This window comes from Salmo trutta, chromosome 16 (assembly GCF_901001165.1).
Source record: "Salmo trutta chromosome 16, fSalTru1.1, whole genome shotgun sequence".
Classification (NCBI taxonomy): Eukaryota; Metazoa; Chordata; class Actinopteri; order Salmoniformes; family Salmonidae; genus Salmo; species Salmo trutta.
The window spans coordinates 38,858,140-38,878,267 of record NC_042972.1 but is presented as its reverse complement, the minus strand read 5'-3'; the positions used below and the strand labels follow the sequence as shown (position 1 = coordinate 38,878,267).

General features: G+C 41.0%; 1 protein-coding gene across 1 annotated transcript; it reads right to left on the bottom strand.

Moving 5' to 3' along the window:
- Nucleotides 1–1,292: 1,292 nt before the first annotated feature.
- LOC115150723 (putative beta-lactamase-like 1) lies at nt 1,293–19,515 on the bottom strand. Its single transcript, XM_029694285.1, has 8 exons — nt 19,459–19,515; nt 14,489–14,567; nt 12,523–12,673; nt 9,178–9,284; nt 8,202–8,359; nt 4,040–4,287; nt 3,059–3,164; nt 1,293–2,805 (listed from the first exon to the last, which is right to left on the bottom strand). The coding sequence occupies exons 2-8, from the start codon at nt 14,549–14,551 to the stop codon at nt 1,827–1,829; spliced, it is 1,812 nt and encodes a 603-aa protein (XP_029550145.1). The 5' UTR covers nt 14,552–14,567; nt 19,459–19,515; the 3' UTR covers nt 1,293–1,826.
- Between the last annotated feature and the right edge of the window lie 613 nt (nt 19,516–20,128).

The following is a 20,128-nucleotide window of genomic DNA, read 5'->3' as shown; positions in this document are numbered from 1 at the left end:
GTGCTTACGACTGAGGCAGAAGAGGGTCATTAGGCAGCGCGCTTATTGCGCAATACCGGGTACCAACCTGTTGGGTTGGAACCCTGGGTGGTCTGCCATGGGCCATTTCATTTGGTGTCCACTGGGGTCGGCTTAGGGCTTGATTTCATGTCCCCATAGCTATTGTACTGAGTTGACCTACTGAAAGGGAATGTACCGATATTACTATAACTACGGCTCCCTGAAGAAGGAAAACGAGGTACAACACCTGTTCGGCCCAGTGCCGCCCAGTTCTGGGCTCGGTGAAGAGAGGTACTGAATTGAAGGTTTATCCCCTGTGGAGGGCGGGGCTTCTGGTGAGGCAGTAGAGGGCGCTAACACGCAAACTCCCCCATAGCTGTGTTGTACCTTGTTTCCCTCTTTCAGGGAACACTAGTTAGTCATAACTGTATGTTTTTCCCCTACTTAGTATTACATTAGAAAATCTAAATGCCAAAGAAAAGGATCACTTAAGGTTATTCTTTGTGAGTCCGTTTATGAGCGACAGATATTTGTCATATAAATCTATTCATAAGGAGGATTTAAATGAGTCCGAATTGGGATGATAAAGTGCACAGTCATTCCTGGAACTATACCACTATGTCCCCAATCCCTTTTTAAGCATATATTTTTGCTCAAAGGTTGGACTGCATTTTGGTCTGTTCTCACATACAGTATGGCTACAGATACTGTAAAAGGTATCCTTACCGAAACATGCCAACATGATCACTATTTAAAAATCAGACTTTATTTTTGTTTGGCATGAACATATCTTATGGATTTTCCGTAGGTCAAAAATGATCAGGCGATTCATTGATAACAAATAAAAATAAATCCATGTTTTGCTGCAGTTTAAACATACATCGCACATCTTTTGATTAATCAAAATGAAATTCATAGGGCAAGAAAACATGAACTTCCACATGCAAATGAAAGTGTTACAATTTAATTGTGTTGATTGATTCCCGCATGCCATATTTCCATGCAGTTTTTTCTTACAAATGCATTGTAAGGATAGAAGAAGCTGATAAAAGTAAGGTAAAAATGTGCAGAACATAGGAAAGACTCAATAGATGGGATAGCTGACAACATCACGAAAACGATGTGTGCGCTTCCATGGGGCAGAAGACAGCATGTGGTTCTCATTCTGGACGGCCAGATTGCTAGAAAGAATGACAAGAAACTGCCATGTGGGGCTTGTTTCAGCTCATGTCATCTTGTTATTGATACCATGTCTTGTTTTGAGGTGTTTTGACTGATGTCATGTCAATGCTAATATGCCTAAAATTAGCTAGCTAGCTCACCAACAACTGTAACAATGTATTTGAGAGACAACAAGTTCTCATTGTGCAAATGGATTTATGTTTTCAAGAGACTAAATATAGTTTACATGTTGTCAACAATCCAAGCCAAGCCTGTCTATTTTGCCCCATGGTTGCACGCGCGTCGGTTTTGTTGCTAAACAACCAACCCCTCTATTACTGTGCCACAATACAATAAGTGTGTACAGTATAATATGTTTAATGTCAGGTTACCAACTGTATAAAAATGATGATTATGTACAATGCCATTATTTGACATGGAAATCAAAGAAAACATTATGTACAAGAGTTGACAACAATGGGTAAATTAAACACCTTTTTTTCTAGCTGTGTACCTTCTTTTGCAATGCATCATGGTATTGTCCACTCACTGTCCTCCAGCAATGTGCTCTTTCAATATAGAATATCATTATTAAATATAGGCTACAGACCCAAACAGGACCTTCATCCTGCACATTCATGCGCCTTTCCAATGTATGAGTTCAGTTAGTTTGAGAAAGTCGGCCTATGGGCTATCCTGACCACGTTGTATGTATTCAGTCCTGGTGCATCGAAGCCAGGGGACAGACCCCGCTTGTCAAACACATAAAAGTTAAAGAGCTGCCCGTCTTGGGCCTCAAGGGAGACAGACGCAGTGCTGACCCGCAAGACACAAGGGTACTCTTTCTCAAACACCACCCTGAACACCCTGTCCACAAGGTAGTTCAGCTTTATTGTCCGATATCTCTCTGGGATCAGGTCCTCAATCTGGGGACCAAACTGCTGCATGATCAGAACCCCGTCTGCTCCAGCTTTGATCTCATAGAAGGTAATGTTTCCGTAGGTGAAGAAGCCTATGTAAGGGTCTGGATTAGGGGGAGGGATGAGGATCTTCTTGGACTCCCGGAAAGCCCTCTCCATGGCGGGTATTATGTGGCTGTAAGCCTTGGCCAACACATCCTGGTTCTGAGGTCTGGTGCCAGCCATCAGCACTACCAGGCCCAGCTTGAGCCTGGGCACCAGTGAGAAGGTGGCTGAGTAGCCGTCTAGGTCTCCGTCTTTACGCACCACCTCATAGCCCAACTGCTCATTCACCTCCCATGGTGTGCCGGTGCGGTTTGCAAAGTAGTCCTTATCACAGCGGAACAGAGGGGTCAGCATGATTTTCAGGGTGTCAGGCTCCAGGAGTTTGCGATGGTAGGCCCCCAGCAGCATCATAGCCAGCTTGGCAAGGTCAGCGGCAGTGGAGAACATCTGGCCTGAGGGGCGATACCAACCCAGGTCATACAGAGGGGCTGGCTGGCCACTGGAGTAGACGCCCACAGCCATCTGGCTGTGGATCCCTGGGGTGATGTCGAAGCCTGTATCCTCCATCCCCAGCCGGTCCAGGATGTTATCATTGATCCAGCGCTGGTAGTCCATGCCCACCACCTTCTCAGCCATGACATGGGCCAATAAGGAGAAGGCTAGGTTACTGTAGTGGCATCTGCAAAACACAGAGCAGCAGAGTGGGAAGTCATTATGATAGGGCAGACTGCAGGGTTAATACAGCCCACGGGAGTGATGGAATTAAACACCTGAGCCGTCTATTTACATTCAAATGAGTGTAGCAAATATGCTCCATTATATTACACACAGCAAATATTGACTGAATGTTAAATGGCACAAGGACATGCACAACATTTGAATTACTATATTGCTCTTCTGATATCGAACGATGGGAATGACTAAGGTCTTACTTGGTGCCAGGGTCTGCAACGAGGACATCGTCTTGCAGCAGATTCACTGCAGCCTGTGTTTTCCCCTTCCATAGCAGGTTAGTGGCTCTAAGTCTTCTGGGTAGACCTGCAGTTAACAAAACACAACATCTTTAGTGTTTACGTATAAAGAAAGCAAATACATTAATTTAGCTAGTATGACAAATAAAGCTCACAACGATTTCAATTAATTTGAACTAAAATGAGGTCCTCAACTGTTATTCCAGCATGTCATCTGCAATGTATGTCACTGATCATTTCATTTAATGTACAGCTCAGAAATCCATCAGTATCAAAGTCTAGTCTGAAACATCAAGTACTCTCCTCAATAAAGTATTGAGTTCAACCTTCATGCCTCAATGATCAAAGTGCAAATCAAATCAAACCTATGTTTCAAAGCAAGGTATTGTAGGGTGCCATATTGAAGTAACAGGCTTGGATGTTGTGGTGTAATATGCTAATAAAAAGACAAGACATACTATTCTGTAGAAGGTGTATGTCACTGGCACATTGGCCTGTATATTAGTGTAGATGTTACCATTACCAAGGTTTTTGTCAATTTAGAGCGTCACCCATCAATAAGTGGAACTCATCGTCCCTCAGCACTCACATGATCTATTTCTGATGATAAGCAGATGCAGTGACAATCTGAACAGTTTCTGTAACGTCAGAGGTGTTTACCACCTTAGAAGGCAATCTAGAAACCTGCTTAGAGGTTTAAGGGCTCTGACTAGAGATTGCAGTGTGGTGGCATTTAAATTGAATCAATGAATAAGATAATCAATATTACATTATAGTGGCCATTTTGGTCATAATAGCATGAAAGTTTTCAACACTGCAGCTAAGCATATTAGGCACAAAACAGGTTTTCCCTCACAGTCGTATAAAGGGTCGGCATGGCCTGGTTTCCAATCCCAGGTGGGATGGGGGGGGGGGGGGGGGGGGGGGGCGTCCGTATCTCACCTGAGAGCTGGCTGGCCATCCTGCGCAGGGTGACAGAGGAGGAGCGGATCTGAACCTCTCCACTGTCCAGAAAGATCAGACCGTCTGTCACGTACTTGAGCTCAGAGTCCCGTGACTTGCCCAGAGGGTTTTTAATGGTGAAGTTCTCCACATATTTCTCAAGTGGGTCATCCAGAGAGGCAATCTTCCCATCCTCCCACAGCCTGTATAGCATCAGCGTTGGGAAGATCTTTGAAAGGCTGGCAATCCTGTAGGGCAGGAATCAAACAGGTGTTAATTACTACTGTAAATCCCCCGATGCCTGCAAAAAGCTTTTAAAGAAATCATTACAACAAAAACTATGGCAAGCATGCACAAATGAGTACTATTCTTCCTTTCAGAGGATTAACTTATTGTAACATTCTTTCATTTTCACATGCACTCTCTAAAGCTTTCTACACTCAGGCTTTTGACCTCACAATGTTTTCTCTGCCTCATACCGCAGACATTCTTGCGACAGCATAATTTTTTAACTCCATTAACACATTGAGGGGTTTGGAGTTTAAAATGACATCATCATACTACAGTATATGTCTATTCAAGGGCCATGCTGACAACACTCAAGACAGAGCTGGAGAGAATCTGGAGCCAATGTAGATGAAGACATAATAGCCCATGCATACCGTAGTTCAAGACATAAAGTTGGTCAGTATTCAATCAAAGGCACATGGCCGACAAGAGTATTGCAATCGACTTTTAAAGGTAATTTACGCTTAATCCGTTTGATTTATCATGAATGCAATCTCCACAAACATCAAGTAAATTGGATTTGAAACGGGCATTGTTGATGGTACAATGGGCTTGTCGACAACACTTCTTTGATTTCATCCCGGCCATACATTTTTAAGCCAATTTTAGGCTCCAATTTATTGCTGAGATGACAACATACCACAAATCTGAAAAAAATACAGCAGTGCTGCCAAGGCAGCAACTACTCTTCCTGGGCTCTAGCAAAATTAAGGCAGTTATAAAAAATTGTAAACTTTACAATACATTCACAACAGATTTCACAACATATTAAGTGTGTGCCCTGTGACGACCCTCCCACTCTGTCTGCCGAATTCTTTCTCGTTGCTCTTGTTTTCCTTAATAGGATGTCGGCGGGCGGAGCTGGGATGGTCGTCAGCGAAATGGGACACACCTGGGTTCGGGTGTGTCCTGGGGGTAAATACACCTCTTCCCCATTCATTGAGGAGACTCTCTCCATGCAGACACAGATTTTGGTTGTGGCTGTTTTTGTGGCAGTTTTTGTGGCTGTTTTTGGTTGTTTTCGTTGGCACCTTTCAACAACCCTCATTATCACATTTATGCACGCAACCACTCACTTACACTGATTACTGACTACACACACCATTGTTAATTATATTTAGTTTACTTTAGTTAATAAATATTTTTTGTTATTCCTTATCTCCACATTGTCTCCCTTTTTGTTACACACTTTGAGCCGGTTCATGACAGCCCTCAGGCCCCTACTCTACTATCACATCTACAACACAGAATCCATGTGTACGTGTGTGTGTATAGTGCATATGTTATCTTGTGTATGTATGCATGTGTCTGTGCCCATGTTTGTGTTGCTTCACAGCCCCCGCCCTTCCATAAGGTGTATTTTTATCTGTTTTTAAATCAAATTTTACTGCTTGCATGAGTTACTTGATGTGGAATGTAGCCATGTAGTCATGCCTCTATGTAGTACTGTGCACCTCCCAAAGTGTATTCTGGATTGGAGGACTGCGAAAAGACTTCTGGTGGCATGTCTTGTGGGGTATGCATGGGTGTCCGAGCTGTTAGCCAGGTAACTCTTCATCCACAATATAGCAGGGAGTGTAAAGCCATAATACATACGTTTTCCGGCAAAAGACTATGATCAATAATGTCAAAAGTCACAATGAAGTCTAACAAAACACCCCCGACAATCTTTTTTTATCAATTTCACTCAGCCAATCATCAGTCATTTGTGTAAGTGCTGTGCTTCTTGAATGTCCTTCCCTATAAGCGTGCTGAAAGTCTGTCGATTGGTTTACTGTAAAATAACAATTTGAAAAGGCATGATTTGGATGGGCATACACTTGTCTACAGTATATAAGGTTGCACAGTTGACAGTGCATGTCGGCGCAAAAACCAAGCCCTGAGGTTGAAGGAATTGTATGTAGAGCTCCGAGACAGGATTGTGTTGAAGCACAGATCTGGAGAAGGGTACCAAAACATTTGAAGGTCCCCAAGATCAGTCGCCTCCATCATTCATAAATGGAAGAAGTTTTGAACAACCAAGACTCTTCCTAAAGCTGGCCGCCCGGCCAAACTGAGAAAACTGGGGAGAAGGGCTTTGGTCGGGGAGTTGACCAAGAAACCGATGGTCACTCTGACAGAGCTCCAGAGTTCCTCTATGGAGATAGGAGAACCTTCCAGAAAGACAACCATCTCAGCAGCACTCCACCAATCAGGCCTTTATGCTAAAGTGGCCCAACGGAAGCCACTCCTCAGTAAAAGGCACATGACAGCCAGGTTGGAGTTTGCTAAAAGTTACCTAAAAGACTCTCAGACCATGAGAAACAAGATTCTCTTGTCTAATGAAACCAAGATTGAACTCTTAGGCCTGAATGCCAAGCGTCATGTCTGTAGGAAACCTGGCACCATCCCTACGGTGAAGCATGGTGGTGACAGCATCAAGCTATGGGGATGTTTTCAGTGGTAGGGACTGGGAGACTAGTCAGGATTGAGGGAAAGATGACCGGTGCAAAGTAAAGAGAGATTCTTAATGAAAACCTGCTCCAGCGCGCTCAGGACCTGACTGGGGCTAAGGTTCACCTTCCAACAGGACAACAACCCTAAGCACACAGCCAAGACTATGCCGGAGTGGCTTCGGGACAAGTCTCTGAATGTCCTTGAGTGACCCAGCCAAAGCCCGGACTTGAACCCGATCAAACCTCTCCGGACAGACCTGAAAATAGCTGTACAGCAACGCTCCCCATTTAACCTGACAGAGCTTGAGAGGATCAGCAGAGAAGAATGGGAGAAACTCCCCAAATACATGTGTGTCAAAATTAAAGGTAGACTCACCGAGATGACATTGCATGCACAAAGCAAACACATACTGTAGGCTGTTTACACAGGCATCCCAATTAAAATATTTGACCACTTCTTTGCATATCTGATACCTATATGATCTTTTGCTAATGTGTAAACAGCAAAAAATACACATGAAATCTGATCTTTTCACTTCTGATTTATACAACAGCCATATAAAGTTTTTTTTTGGCACATGACCTGCCATTACCATGACAACCACCTCAAAAGTTAAAGGATCAGTAACAAGAAATGAGCATTGCATCTGTGTGCTACTTCAGAGGCTACATCAGTGTGACTGCTTAAATCTGATATGGGTTACATCTAAAACTGAGTGTGGACAGTCAGAATAAAAGATTGGATATAGAAAGAAAATCAGATTTGGGTTCTTACGGTGGCTGTGTAAACAGCCTTAGTGGGTCAATGTCCGCAACAACTAAAATCGTTGAAGCACAAGGCCAAACTTCTATGCAGTTTTGGTCCCAAAGTACCACATTGTAGCAGGGTGAAACGCACCCGTTCACATGCACGTGCTGTTCGTTGCAGCGTCATCTCACTGAGTCTATATTTCAGTAAAGCCCTAAAGCAAAGTCACATGACTTTAACAGCTCTCATTTCATTTGGTAATGATCACTCTAACTGGAAGCTGTGCATCAGTGAATATAGACTCCTGTTGGTCAGTGTTGACAACTGTACTCTGAAGCCAGAAAACCTATTACAGCTTTTTGGTACATGACGGTGCATTGTAGTGGCTAACTGTGTCAGAGGCTAATTGCTGTGTGACGTCAATGCCTCTATCAAGAGCAGCAATAAAGCTGTGACTGATAGGACATTCACATGCTCAGAGCACGTAGTACATCATACAATGTAATAGTGCTATGATTGCAAGCTAATGCAATCGGACAACGGAATTACACGCATGTCCCCGAATTAAGAAATTAATAAGAAAGGGCTAAGGGTGCTTATAATTAATGACCATGACACCAAAATGAACAGACTTGTCTTGGTCATCCCCCTGGAGGGCCCAAAGAGCCCTGAGATCTCTGCTGCTCCTTACCTATAGATGGTGTATTCATTGGGTGGAGCTGAGAGTGGGTCACTTCCGTTCCTCTTGCCAAAGTTACCAGTCCACAGAACGGTGTCATTGAAAATCACAATGGCCGACAAAGAGGGAAGACTGGCAGGGTTGACACTCTGGCGCAGCAGTGTGTCCACCTGAGTGAGAACATAACACTTATAAGCAGTTATATCGACTACTATAGCTGTAAACACTACAAAACAGAAATTCTTACTGAGAAACAAATTGATTCACAGACTCTCCCTCAAGGTTGTACTGTAGTTTCAGTAAACAAGATGTTCAAAAGTTACCCTGGGTTTTGAAGACTTTAAGGCACTATGTGGACAAAAATAGACTGCTTCCTATTGATTTGTTGTGATGGAGGTGCATTTACTGCCAAGGCTTGGCAGATGCTGAATGAACTGACAATATTCTTAACTGTCACAGGTAATAGGCAGATGGAATGACTTTATACAATGGACACTGTCAGAATGACAATCTACCTTAGAGATTATGTCTCTCTGTTTTTATGAGGGCCAAAGCAGTAATGTCTTAACGTATGCAGGGATATTCGGTTCTATATAAAAGATACAAGGAGTTCAAATGTGTTTTTGTCATTCTGAGGACATTGTTAATAGGATTCCAATGGGAATTTCAACACTCATCCATAACAGACCGCTGCTCGTACGGATATGTGCTGGGACTGGTAGGACTGCTCTCCTCTCCTCTCTGTTTTGTAGAATGCCCTTCACTGTCTGAGTTATATTAATGCAGGAACGGGTCACGTTCAACTCAGAGGCTTCTTTATCAAACATACTTTCTTTATCAAACATATTTTTCTGCATGGTAATACAACCCCTCTGGGGGAGTGTGTCTAGGCAATTGTTATAAAGCATTATCACTAACACATGTTCCCTGTTCTTAGTTGGACATGAGCAGAATGTGCCTAGTCTGAATGGCCCAAGGGAGCTCTTACCTTTTCCAGTGCCTCTTTCAGGGTAGGGATAGGGTGTTCCAGAGGGAGAGGCTCAGGGAAGCGTGGGCACATCCGTTCTGATTTGGCATTGCCTCCCATGCCTTCATCTGGCAGAGAGACAGAGAGAGATATAGGAGGAAGGGGAAAGAAGTTGGGCGTTTATTGAAATTCACACTTGATGTTGGTGGAGTAATATGTATGACATGACAAGGAGACAAACACAATGTGCCATAATGGACTTGCACAGGACTTCATTAATCAGCTGAGTTCCCATGTCTCTAGGCTACCACAAAGGATCCAATTTGCACACAAGTACATAGTCATAAAGGTGATTCATTCCGAACGCACTGTGAATTTTGAATGAGCAGTTAACGGAGACTTTCATTTACACAGGATTAGATCTAGCCTTTATAGCTCCTAGAGTTACTATAGTCAACAGGCCCATAGGCCTACAGTATGTTAATGAATTCAGATCCAGTACTAGATCATACAGCCATGGTGTGCTACTGAAAGAGTAAAAGTGTAAGAAGCAGCACTTCAGTAAAGAATGCAACTAAAGCCTAGGGGTAAAGATGACCGCTAAATTTGGAAAATAAAACCATTGACTACACTTTATATTTCCCTATAAGTGCTGATGTTGAAGTCGGAAGTTTACATACACCTTAGCCAAATACATTTAAACTCAGTTTTTCACAATTCCTGACTTTTAATCCTAGTAAAAATTCCCTGTCTTAGGTAAGTGAGGATCACCACTTTATTTTAAGATTGTGAAATGTCAGAATAATAGTAGAGAGAATTAGTTATTTCAGCTTTAATTTCTTTCATCACATTCCCAGTGGGTCAGAAGTTTACATACACTCAATTAGTATTTGGTGCCATTGCCTTTCAATTGTTTAACTTGGGTCAAATGTTTTGGGTAGCCTTCCACAAGCTTCCCACTATAAGTTGGGTGAATTTTGGCCCATTCCTCCTGACAGAGCTGGTGTAACTGAGTCAGGTTTGTAGGCCTCCTTGCTCGCACACACTTTTTCAGTTCTGCCCACACATTTTCTATAGGATTGAGGTCAGGGCTTTGTGCTAGCCACTCCAATACCTTGACTTTGTTGTCTCTAAGCCATTTTGCCACAACTTTGGAAGTATGCTTGGGGGTCATTGTCAATTTGGAAGACCCATTTGTGACCAAGCTTTAACTTCCTGACTGATGTCTTGACATTCAATATATCCACATAATTTTCCTCCCTCATGATGACATCTATTTTGTGAAGTGCACCAGTCCCTCCTCTAGCAAAGCACCCCCACAACATGATGCTGCCACCCCCGTGCTTCGAGGATGGGATGATGTTCTTTGGCTTGCAAGCCTCCCCCTTTTTCATCTGAAAATAACGATGGTCATTATGGCCAAACAGTTCTATTTTTGTTTCATCAGACCAGAGGACATTTTTCCAAAAAATCTTTGTCCTCATGTGCAGTTGCAAACTGTAATCTCCCTTTTTTATGGCAGTTTTGGAGAAGTGGCTTCTTTCTTGCTGAGCGGCCTTTCAGGTTATGTTGATATAGGACTCGTTTTACTGTGGATATAGATACTTTTGTACCTGTTTCCTCCAGAATCTTCACAAAGTCCTTTGCTGTTGTTCTGGGATTGATTTGCACTTTTCGCACCAAAGTACGTTCATCTCTAGGAGACAGAATGCGTCTCCTTCCTGAGCGATATGACGGCTGCATGGTCCCATGGTGTTTATACTTGTGTACTATTGTTTGTACAGATGAACGTGGTACCTTCAGGCGTTTATAAATGGCTCCCAAAGATGAACCAGACTTGTGGAGGTCTACAATTTTTTTTCTGAGGTCTTGGCTGATTTCTTTTGATTTTCCCATGATGTCAAGCAAAGAGGCACTGAGTTTGAAGGTAGGCCTTGAAATACATCCACAGGTCCACCTCCAATTGACTCAAATGATGTCAATTAGCCTATCAGAAGCTTCTAAAGCCATGACATAGTTTTCGGGAATTTTCCAAGCTGTTTAAAGGCACAGTCAACTTAGTGTATGTAAACTTCTGACCCATTGGAATTGGGATACAGTGAATTATAAGTGAAATAATCTGTCTGTAAACTATTGTTGGAAGAATTACTTGTGTCATGCTCAAAGTAATGTCCTAACCAACTTGCCAAAACTATAGTTTGTTAACAAGAAATTTGTGGTTGAAAAACGAGTTTTAATGACTCCAACCTAAGTGTATGTAAACTTCCGACTTCAACTGAATACTTTCTTGTAAACTCTGCAGACAGTGGCTAAGCCTGCTCAGTCTTTAAGAAGATTTAGTGACCTTGTTGACAGAACAGTTGTCTGCTGATAGTGGAGGCCAGTTAGAAATTTTTTTTTGCTCTAATGCTGGATATTGCCTCTCTGTTGCAACTTGTATTAAACCAGAATGATTTTGATTGACTTCATCCACAACTGCTCTTCTCTTTTATTCACCTGAAAATCCATATTTCAAGCACTGTCTGCCTAATCCATTGACCACCCATAGAAAACAGCTAATAGGATTTCACAATCACACCTCAGACAACTGTAATGACTTGCTTGGAAGCACTTCAATGTATCCTCATGTGGCTTCCAGGCAAATAAATCCATTCTGAAAGGAGAACTGCCAAGTGTTGGAACTTTTCTCTATTTCCTTAAAACAACTGGACTTTCTAACTAATTTCTAGAGGTTTCTTTGTGTGCAAAATCTCTGATTGTATGTGTCAACGTTAATGCAGAGGAAGCAGGAGCTACATACTGTAATCTCGGTTAACCCAGAACTAAAATGTCAGGTAATTGGTCAGCTGCTCAATTAAGTTTTGGATCCAGGCGTGTTAATAGAAGAGGTGATGAGATGCTAGAAAGAGGAGCAGAACCGTAACAAGGAGCTCCACCCTCTCTCTTTGCAAGTTATGGGTGAAATGTCCCCTCCCTTTCCGAAATTTGAACGATGCTAATGCCTGCAAAATCATGACAAAATAACCAGTGACAAAAAACCCACCGGAATTTCTGCTGCTTTCATCCTACACATCCCATTCCTTCCCGACAGATTCTATGGTACCAGTTATGTTTATGTAGATCTGTCTAAGAGAGATTACATGTAAAATGCTTTAACCACTAATATAATCATAAGCTTTGAGTAATCTTTACCCATTTACCTCAGACACAATGTAACAAAACCACAAGAGATTGACAGGCTGAAATGTTTAGAGTGAATTGATGCTGTTTACTGCTTAATATGTTGAATTGCTTGCTCCTGACATTATTTTCAGTTTGGTACTAATGTTATCACAGACAAGGTTGAATGCAGGGAGTGAGCCTTACCTGGCAGTAACTTTGGCAGCTGGTACTGCCAGAGGAAACATCCTGTCATGACCAGGGAAAGCAACAGGAAGAACACCATGCCCAACTGAGTCCATTTCACCTTCATCTTCTTGGTCTTGGTGAGCCCCTCAATAGCAGCAGCAGGGGCAGGCTGAAACATGCACACACACACACACACACACACACACACACACACACACACACACACACACACACACACACACACACACACACACACACACACACACACACACACACACACACACACGCGGTTAGGAATGGGCTTTTAGAATGCGAAGAGATCAACAGCAACGAGGGGTTTCACCATGTGGCATATGTCATTTTAGAACATTAGTGAGGTAACTTGCTGAATTATAGTACGTACAGTACTTAAATAATAATCACAATCAAGACTACTTACCACTTGACAAGGATGCATTAAGGGCAGGCAGAAGATAATAACTGACTAAGCATCTGAACAATCCACTCAGCGCCATGGACCACCAGCTCTCAAATTCCAATAGTGGTTGATGTTCTTCCCTGAAGGTTTCACTGTACAGGGTTATGGCACAGACATGGCTTCCCATTCTTACATTTCCTCACTGGCCGTGCCATAATCCTGGCCATCAGCACTCCTCTGACAATTAAATTTCCTCTCTGACAACCACGGGCCTCTGACATCATAATCCCCAGATTTACTCCACTAAAGCCCATCTGAGCGGGAGGGGAAATCTTAATCTCTAATCCCCCACGAATCAATTCACTTCAGTCCAGTTTCTGCCACTGCTGGGACCTACCGAGTAGTCCCGGCTGAAAAACATAGCGTCTACTCAACCCTTACAGGAGGAGGGTATGTGTGCCTCATGAGGCACATTAGCGGGGAACATGAGTTGACAAGAGAAATCCCATGGGCACACTGAGTTAGAGCGCTCCAGCGGACTAATATGTTAAGAGAAGGACACTGACTGAGACATCTTAGGAAGGAATACAACTTCACTCTCTCTATTCCATAGCTAACAGTCACACAACATACACACTGTACACAGGCTGCATCCTGTAAAGTACAACTATGCATAGTGTATGGGTGTATGTTCCTTGGCTATGATTCATTCATTGATTCATTGATCTATTTGTGTGACTCAGGCCTAAGGTCATTGTATCAGGTGTCAGTGGGCAGATCGTGGGCCTGAGCCTGCTCGGGGCGGACTAGGAGGTCCTAGGGTTACTGTCATGCTTGGCTGCAGGGAGAGGTAACCACCAATATATACAAACTAAATACAGACACCAAGCTCTAGTTATGACTGTTTGCATTAGATTTAGCTCAATAATCAATAAATGAATGAATGTTGTTGTAATCAATTAGTAATGGTTGTATTTTTTTACATTTGTTTATTATTTTAGCGTTTTTTGAATGTTTAAACAGGGATTGGCTGTTTTCATTAAATAGATAATTGTGTTTCGATTAAACAGGGAATGGGCTTTCCAAACAGAGTAGCTAAGCAGAAATCAAGGATTTCAAGCACTTCTCAAGGTTCAGAAAAAAGTAGAACTTATATAATACCCAAGATCAAAAACCTGTCTTACTCAGCAATTACCATCTCTCATGGATAGGACTTAAGTTTCATCACATTTTCAGTGAATCATTCAATCTTTCTAAATTCAGCTAGAATGATGGCTGTTTTGTTAGCTGTGGAAGGCTGTGAATTATTGTAGGCCAAGTAATGTATTCTGATATACATAGGACTAATGATGCTACAGAAAGAGATAATGTGTGAAAGTAAGCTGGAGTTGATCCTGATTGCATAACCAGTTGATGGCTGTGGAACACGCAGCTGTCCCGTTTGAACGGAGTCAGGAGATGTGGTGAGTAAGCGGCACAGAATCAGATAAGCTCCAGCGCAGACACACAAATGACCTGCAGTCTCCCAATAAGGAAGTGTGTGTAGTGTTGTATATAAGCCTTTACCTGCTGTGGCTGAACTCCATCCAAAGATGTCTCTCTCAGCACTTTGCTGCCTGTCTTCCCCATTACTCATGAGCACATTCTGAAACATGAAAAGATGTTTACATCAAACAGGACTTTTTGTTTTGCCATTTTAGCAGAGAGCAATACTGAAAAGACATCACTATAGCTTTAATACCTGTATGATAGAAGTATATTAATAAGATAATTTGTATAAATAATTCAATACATCCAATTAAAAACACTTGCAGGTAGTCAATGTCAAACTGAGCTGATGAAATATTAAACAAATAGATTAACACATCAAATAAGATAGTAAGGCAGGCCTTATCTAAGTGAACTATGAAGCCATCTCGTCTAGACTTCTTCTTTTTTTCTGAAAGTGTGAAGAGTGCAGGTGTGCAGTCTGTCACAAGAATATTAAAATTAGAGCTGACTAAGTCACTCCTGTCAGTACACCAAGCTGTCAAGCATACAGAAAGAACTCAACTATTTTTTCAGCATAGAACAGCTCCCAGGTGCTACCATAGATAAACACCCCTGTTGTTACTAATGCAATTCACAGGTTTCCTGATGACGCCATAGGCCGACCCCTCCTTCATCTATTTCCTCTTATGGCCTTGGATTGTCTTCTTAATGAAGCCATTGAGACCATTTATCTGAGGTAAATCTGGTAAATTGCATGCTTGAGTGTGTTGGGGTAGGTTCCTTGTTCCTTGTCAATCATTTGCTTATTGGTGAAGTCAGTAATCAGACAATATCTTTAAGTAAATCAATCATTCATTTATTAATGCAATTGCAGACAGAAATTGACAACGGGAACATAGCACGCATGTTTCCGAGTACGTTCTACAAAATAGGAAAGGGTCCAAGTTGCTTTAATATGCTTGCAGTCAACCCCTAGTGATGCAACTGCCTTCGTCAACACCTTCTACTCATGAGACCAAGCCCATGCATATACAGTTATACAAACTTGCAGGAGAGAACAATAGTTCCAGTGTTTTCTAAGGGCTCAGCAGTAATTTTCCACTCCCCAAGTTGCTTTATAGTGGTATGTCTGACTTGTCTCTTATCTCTTTCACTCCCCTGCAGGGTTCTGTGTCTATGAATCTCTTTTAGCCTTGAGGCGCTTTCTCACAGACACCCTGTTTTGACTGCAATAACTCACATCTCTCAGACCGTTTCTTATAAGAAGCAGAGACTAGAAAATGACTGTGGAACAATATTAAACCTTATAATGCATATATATATTGCTAATCTGTAGTCCAGGACCCTATACATGTAGTGGGGGAGGGGTCTTATAGCCCTTCCCCTTCTATTAATAAAACATAAGCATAATCAATTATTATAATACATCAATCATTTGGTGCAGCCCCTATCATGACCACAAGGTGAACCCCATCAAGTGCTATCCAGCAGCCCTATTCTTTTCAAGATAATATTTTAAAGTGGAACTCAGGGCTCACAAGAATTCAACAACGTTATGACTTTGAGGTACAAGACAAATTACATAATATAGCTTCATGTATTTGGTGATTGAGTGATATTGTCCTTGTGTGTGAGACAAAACTATGTTTTTCCAATGCTGGATACGGACAGTTCGAGATTCTTAATTAATTACGAAACAAGCTTTTGTACTTTAATATTTGTTCCATCCTGTAAATGATGTTGACCTGGTAAAGATGCATGGTCTTCAAATGTTACAAAAGGTACCTTGCTGTTTGCCTAACACATCAACAACGTTGAGGTGGGCTGGGGTGATTCACATTGGAATAGATTAGGTTACATGCGCAAACAAAGGGCTTTTGGTACATCTTGTGCTTGCCAATAAAACACACAGCCTACTGCACAAAACAGTTGAAATCTTTTACATATTGACTTGTCTCCAATTCCTGTTGATCCTGTTGATCCAAATCCTGTTGATTGGCAATATTGGTTTACTTATACTGTCCAGGCATTGCTAGAAATGTTTTCCCCTATAATTTGTCCAATAATTTATCCCTTAGATGTTCTACTTCAGCCACTCAGATCATATCCAAAGGAATAATTTCTTGCAGATCTGGTTTAGTTTTACATTAGTTGCATAATGTTTATGCAATTATCATGCAGGAAGGTTTGGCAGCAGCCAGGTTACAGTATATGATGTCATATTGATGTAACATAAACAACATCATGCTTTCAACAATTAAAACATTTGTTTCAAGAATAAATTCAGATTTAAAAGTAACATTTCAGATACTGTCGTTTATTTGACTGACGTCATTCACAGATCATGCTTTGCATTCAAAGTGAATAAAACGAAGTAAAGCACTGTTCACTGAGAGGCTTAGACCTTTCCTACAAGAAAATATGATGAACTGGAAATCTCATGTAATCTTATTCATGCTCTTGAAAAGATGAACCCATTATTAAGGAGCACATGCAGAAGCCATGTGAAAGGATGCTTACAAAGGAATGCTACGCATTTTCTCTCCTACTGCCAAGTGTTTTGATCTACCCACTAATAATAACTATGAATTCATACTTTAGTGACGTCGGTGATGTCTTATTAACCATCTATAGCTGAGTCACTGACTAACTAGTGAAACATTTCAGATTTGTGAGGGTAAAAGGAGGTTGTATAGTGTGTTCTACTTCTGTAAACACTTTTGATAATTATTAATCTACTCACATACTTCTTTTAATATTTTTTGATTGGTTTGGATTTGCATTTTCTCCTGTAAAAATATATCTGACAATCCACATTAAATTGCTTGAAATGTTGTACACCTGTCAATATGCTCATTTGGCAAACATGAGTACACCAGAATCCAAAATGTACTTTGTTTTATTACAACTGGCTATATGATGTACTTTAATTCAAATGTTTATCTAAATGTATTCACGTCTGTGTGCACTGGCATAGAATGCAATGTAAATGCTCAAGACAGTATAATGATAATCTCTAACAATTGTTGAGCAATAGTTTACTGTGAATTATGATGCTCTATTGAATTATTAACTACTAAGAAAAACTGCACTGACTTAAATGCTCTGTACAGTGTTTATTGTTTCAGTATTTGTTTAAGATTTAAAATAATGTTCCAGTTATAGAGGGCTACTATGTTTACATCATATATAGTACCAGTCAAAAGTTTGGACACACCTACTCATTCAAGTTTTTATTTTCTACATTGTAAAGCAATAGTGAAGACATCAAAACTATACAATAATAACACATATGACATCATGTAGTAACCACAAAAGTGTTAAACAAATAAATTATATACATGATTATATACAGTACCAGTCAAAAGTTTGGACACAGCTACTCATTCAAGGGTTTTTCTTTATTTTTACAATTTTTTACATTGTGGACATCAAAACGATGAAATAACACACATGGAATCATGTAGTAACAAAAAAGTTTTGGAATGTATTTCAGTTAACAGGTGTGCCTTGTTAATTTGTTGAATTTCTTTCCTTCTTAATGTGTTTGAACCAATCAGTAGTGTTGTGACAAGGAAGAGGGGGTATACAGAAGATTGCCCTATTTGGTTAAAGACCAAGTCCATATTATGGCAAGAGCAGCTCAAATAAGCAAAGAGAAACGACAGTCCATCATTACTTTAAGACATGAAGGTCAGTCAATCCGGAAAATGTCAAGAACTTTGAAAGTTTCTTCAAGTGCAGCCGCAAAAATCATCAAGCGCTATGATGAAACTGGCTCTCATGAGGACTGCCACAGGAAAGGAAGACCCAGAGTTACTTCTGCTGCAGAGGATTCGTTCATTAGAATTAACTGCACCTGAGATTGCAGCCCAAATAAATGCTTCACAGAGTTTAAGTAACAAACACATCTCAACATCAACTGTTCAGAGGAGACTGCGTGAATCAGGCCTTCATGGTCGAATTGCTGCAAAGAAACCACTACTAAAGGACAACAATAAGAAGAAGAGACTTGCTTAGGCCAAGAAACACGAGCAATGGACATTAGACTGGTGGAAATCTGTCCTTTGGTCTGATGAGCCCAATTTGAGATTTTTCGTTCCAACCGCCGTGTCTTTGTGAGACGCAGAGTAGGTGAACGTATGATATTCTTATGTGTGGTTCCCACCGTGAAGCATGGAGGAGGAGTTGTGATGGTGTGGGGGTGCTTTGCTGCTGACACTGTCTGTGATTTATTTAGAATTCAAGGCACACTTAACCAGCATTGCTACCACAGCATTCTGCAGCGATACGCCATCCCATCTGGTTTGTGCTTAGTTGGACTATCATTTGTTTTTCAACAGGACAATGACCCAAAACACACCTGGCTGTGTAAGGGCTATTTGACCAAGGAGAGTGATGGAGTACTGCATCAGATGACCTGGCCTCCACAATCACCCGACTTCAACCCAATTGAGATAGTTTGGGATGAGTTGGACCGCAGAATGAAGGAAAAGCAGCCAAAAAGTTCTCAGCATATGTGGGAACTCCTTCAAGACTGTTGGAAAAGCATTCCTCATGAAGCTGGTTGAGAGAATGCCAAGAGTGTGCAAAGCTGTCATCAAGGCAAAGGGTGGCTACTTTTAAGAATCTCAAATCTCAAATATATTTAGATTTGTTTAAAACTTTTTTGGGTTACTACATGACTCCATATGTGTTATTTCATAGTTTTGATGTCTACAACGTAGAAAATAGTAAAATATAGAAAAACCCTTGAATGAGTAGGTATGTCCCAACTTTTGACTGGTACTGGATATAATCATGTATATAATGTATGAAACATAACATGATATGTATTGCAAAAATATCCATCAACCACATTCAATAAATGTACATTTTGTAAAATAGCATATATTTTTCTAGATTATAAAATATAACCAACCATAGCTCTTTTTGCCAAACATTACGACAATAAATGTTCTTGTCGTGAGACACCAACAACCTTAGATAAAGTAGTTATTCTTGTCCATAAAACATTGGAACCCATCAATTTTCCATAAACTTACCACAAATCTTGATTCTGGGTAGTAGGTCTTGCCCCTCTTTTACCAGAATGGAAATGTACAATATCCTGTGCTGTTGCTCTGTGTGTGTTTGGAAGATCACTGCAGCATCCTGACAGATGTTGGTATCATGGCCATGGCTAAATCCAACTTGTATCAAAACCAGGATCCTGGATTATCTGCCACTGCCATCAGCGACATCTGCCAGGAAAATGGGTGCCCCTGCAGTAGGAGAATGTGTGGGAGAGTTAGTGTGTGAGTGATTGTGCATGTGCTGTGCGTTTGTTGGTGTATGTCTGTGTCAATAAGTAAGTCATTCAATTAGTTTAAGTGTGTTTTCGATGGCAGAAAAGTCCACCAAATAAAGGGACAATTTCAATTCAAATCAAATTTGATTGGTCACATACACATGTTTAGCAGATATGTTATTTCGAGTGTAGCGAAATGCTTGTGTTTCTAGCTCCAACAGTGCAGTAATATCTAACAAGTAATATCTAACAATTTCACAACAATACACAATATTTGGACGAGCAATGTCGGATTGGCATAGACTAAAATACAGTAGAATAGAATACAGTATATACATACGAGATGAGTAATGCAAAATATGTAAACATTATTAAAGTGATTAGTGTTCCATTATGAAAGTGGCCAGTGATTTCAATGTATGTAC

Coding starts and splice junctions, on each gene's coding strand:
- LOC115150723 (XM_029694285.1), bottom strand. CDS start 14,551: ATGGGGAAGACAGGCAGCAAAGTGCTGAGAGAGACATCTTTGGATGGA. Junction 9,285..12,522: donor GCTGCCAAAGTTACTGCCAG/GTAAGGCTCACT, acceptor TCTCTCTGCCAG/ATGAAGGCATGGGAGGCAAT. Junction 8,360..9,177: donor TGAAAGAGGCACTGGAAAAG/GTAAGAGCTCCC, acceptor GTTCTCACTCAG/GTGGACACACTGCTGCGCCA.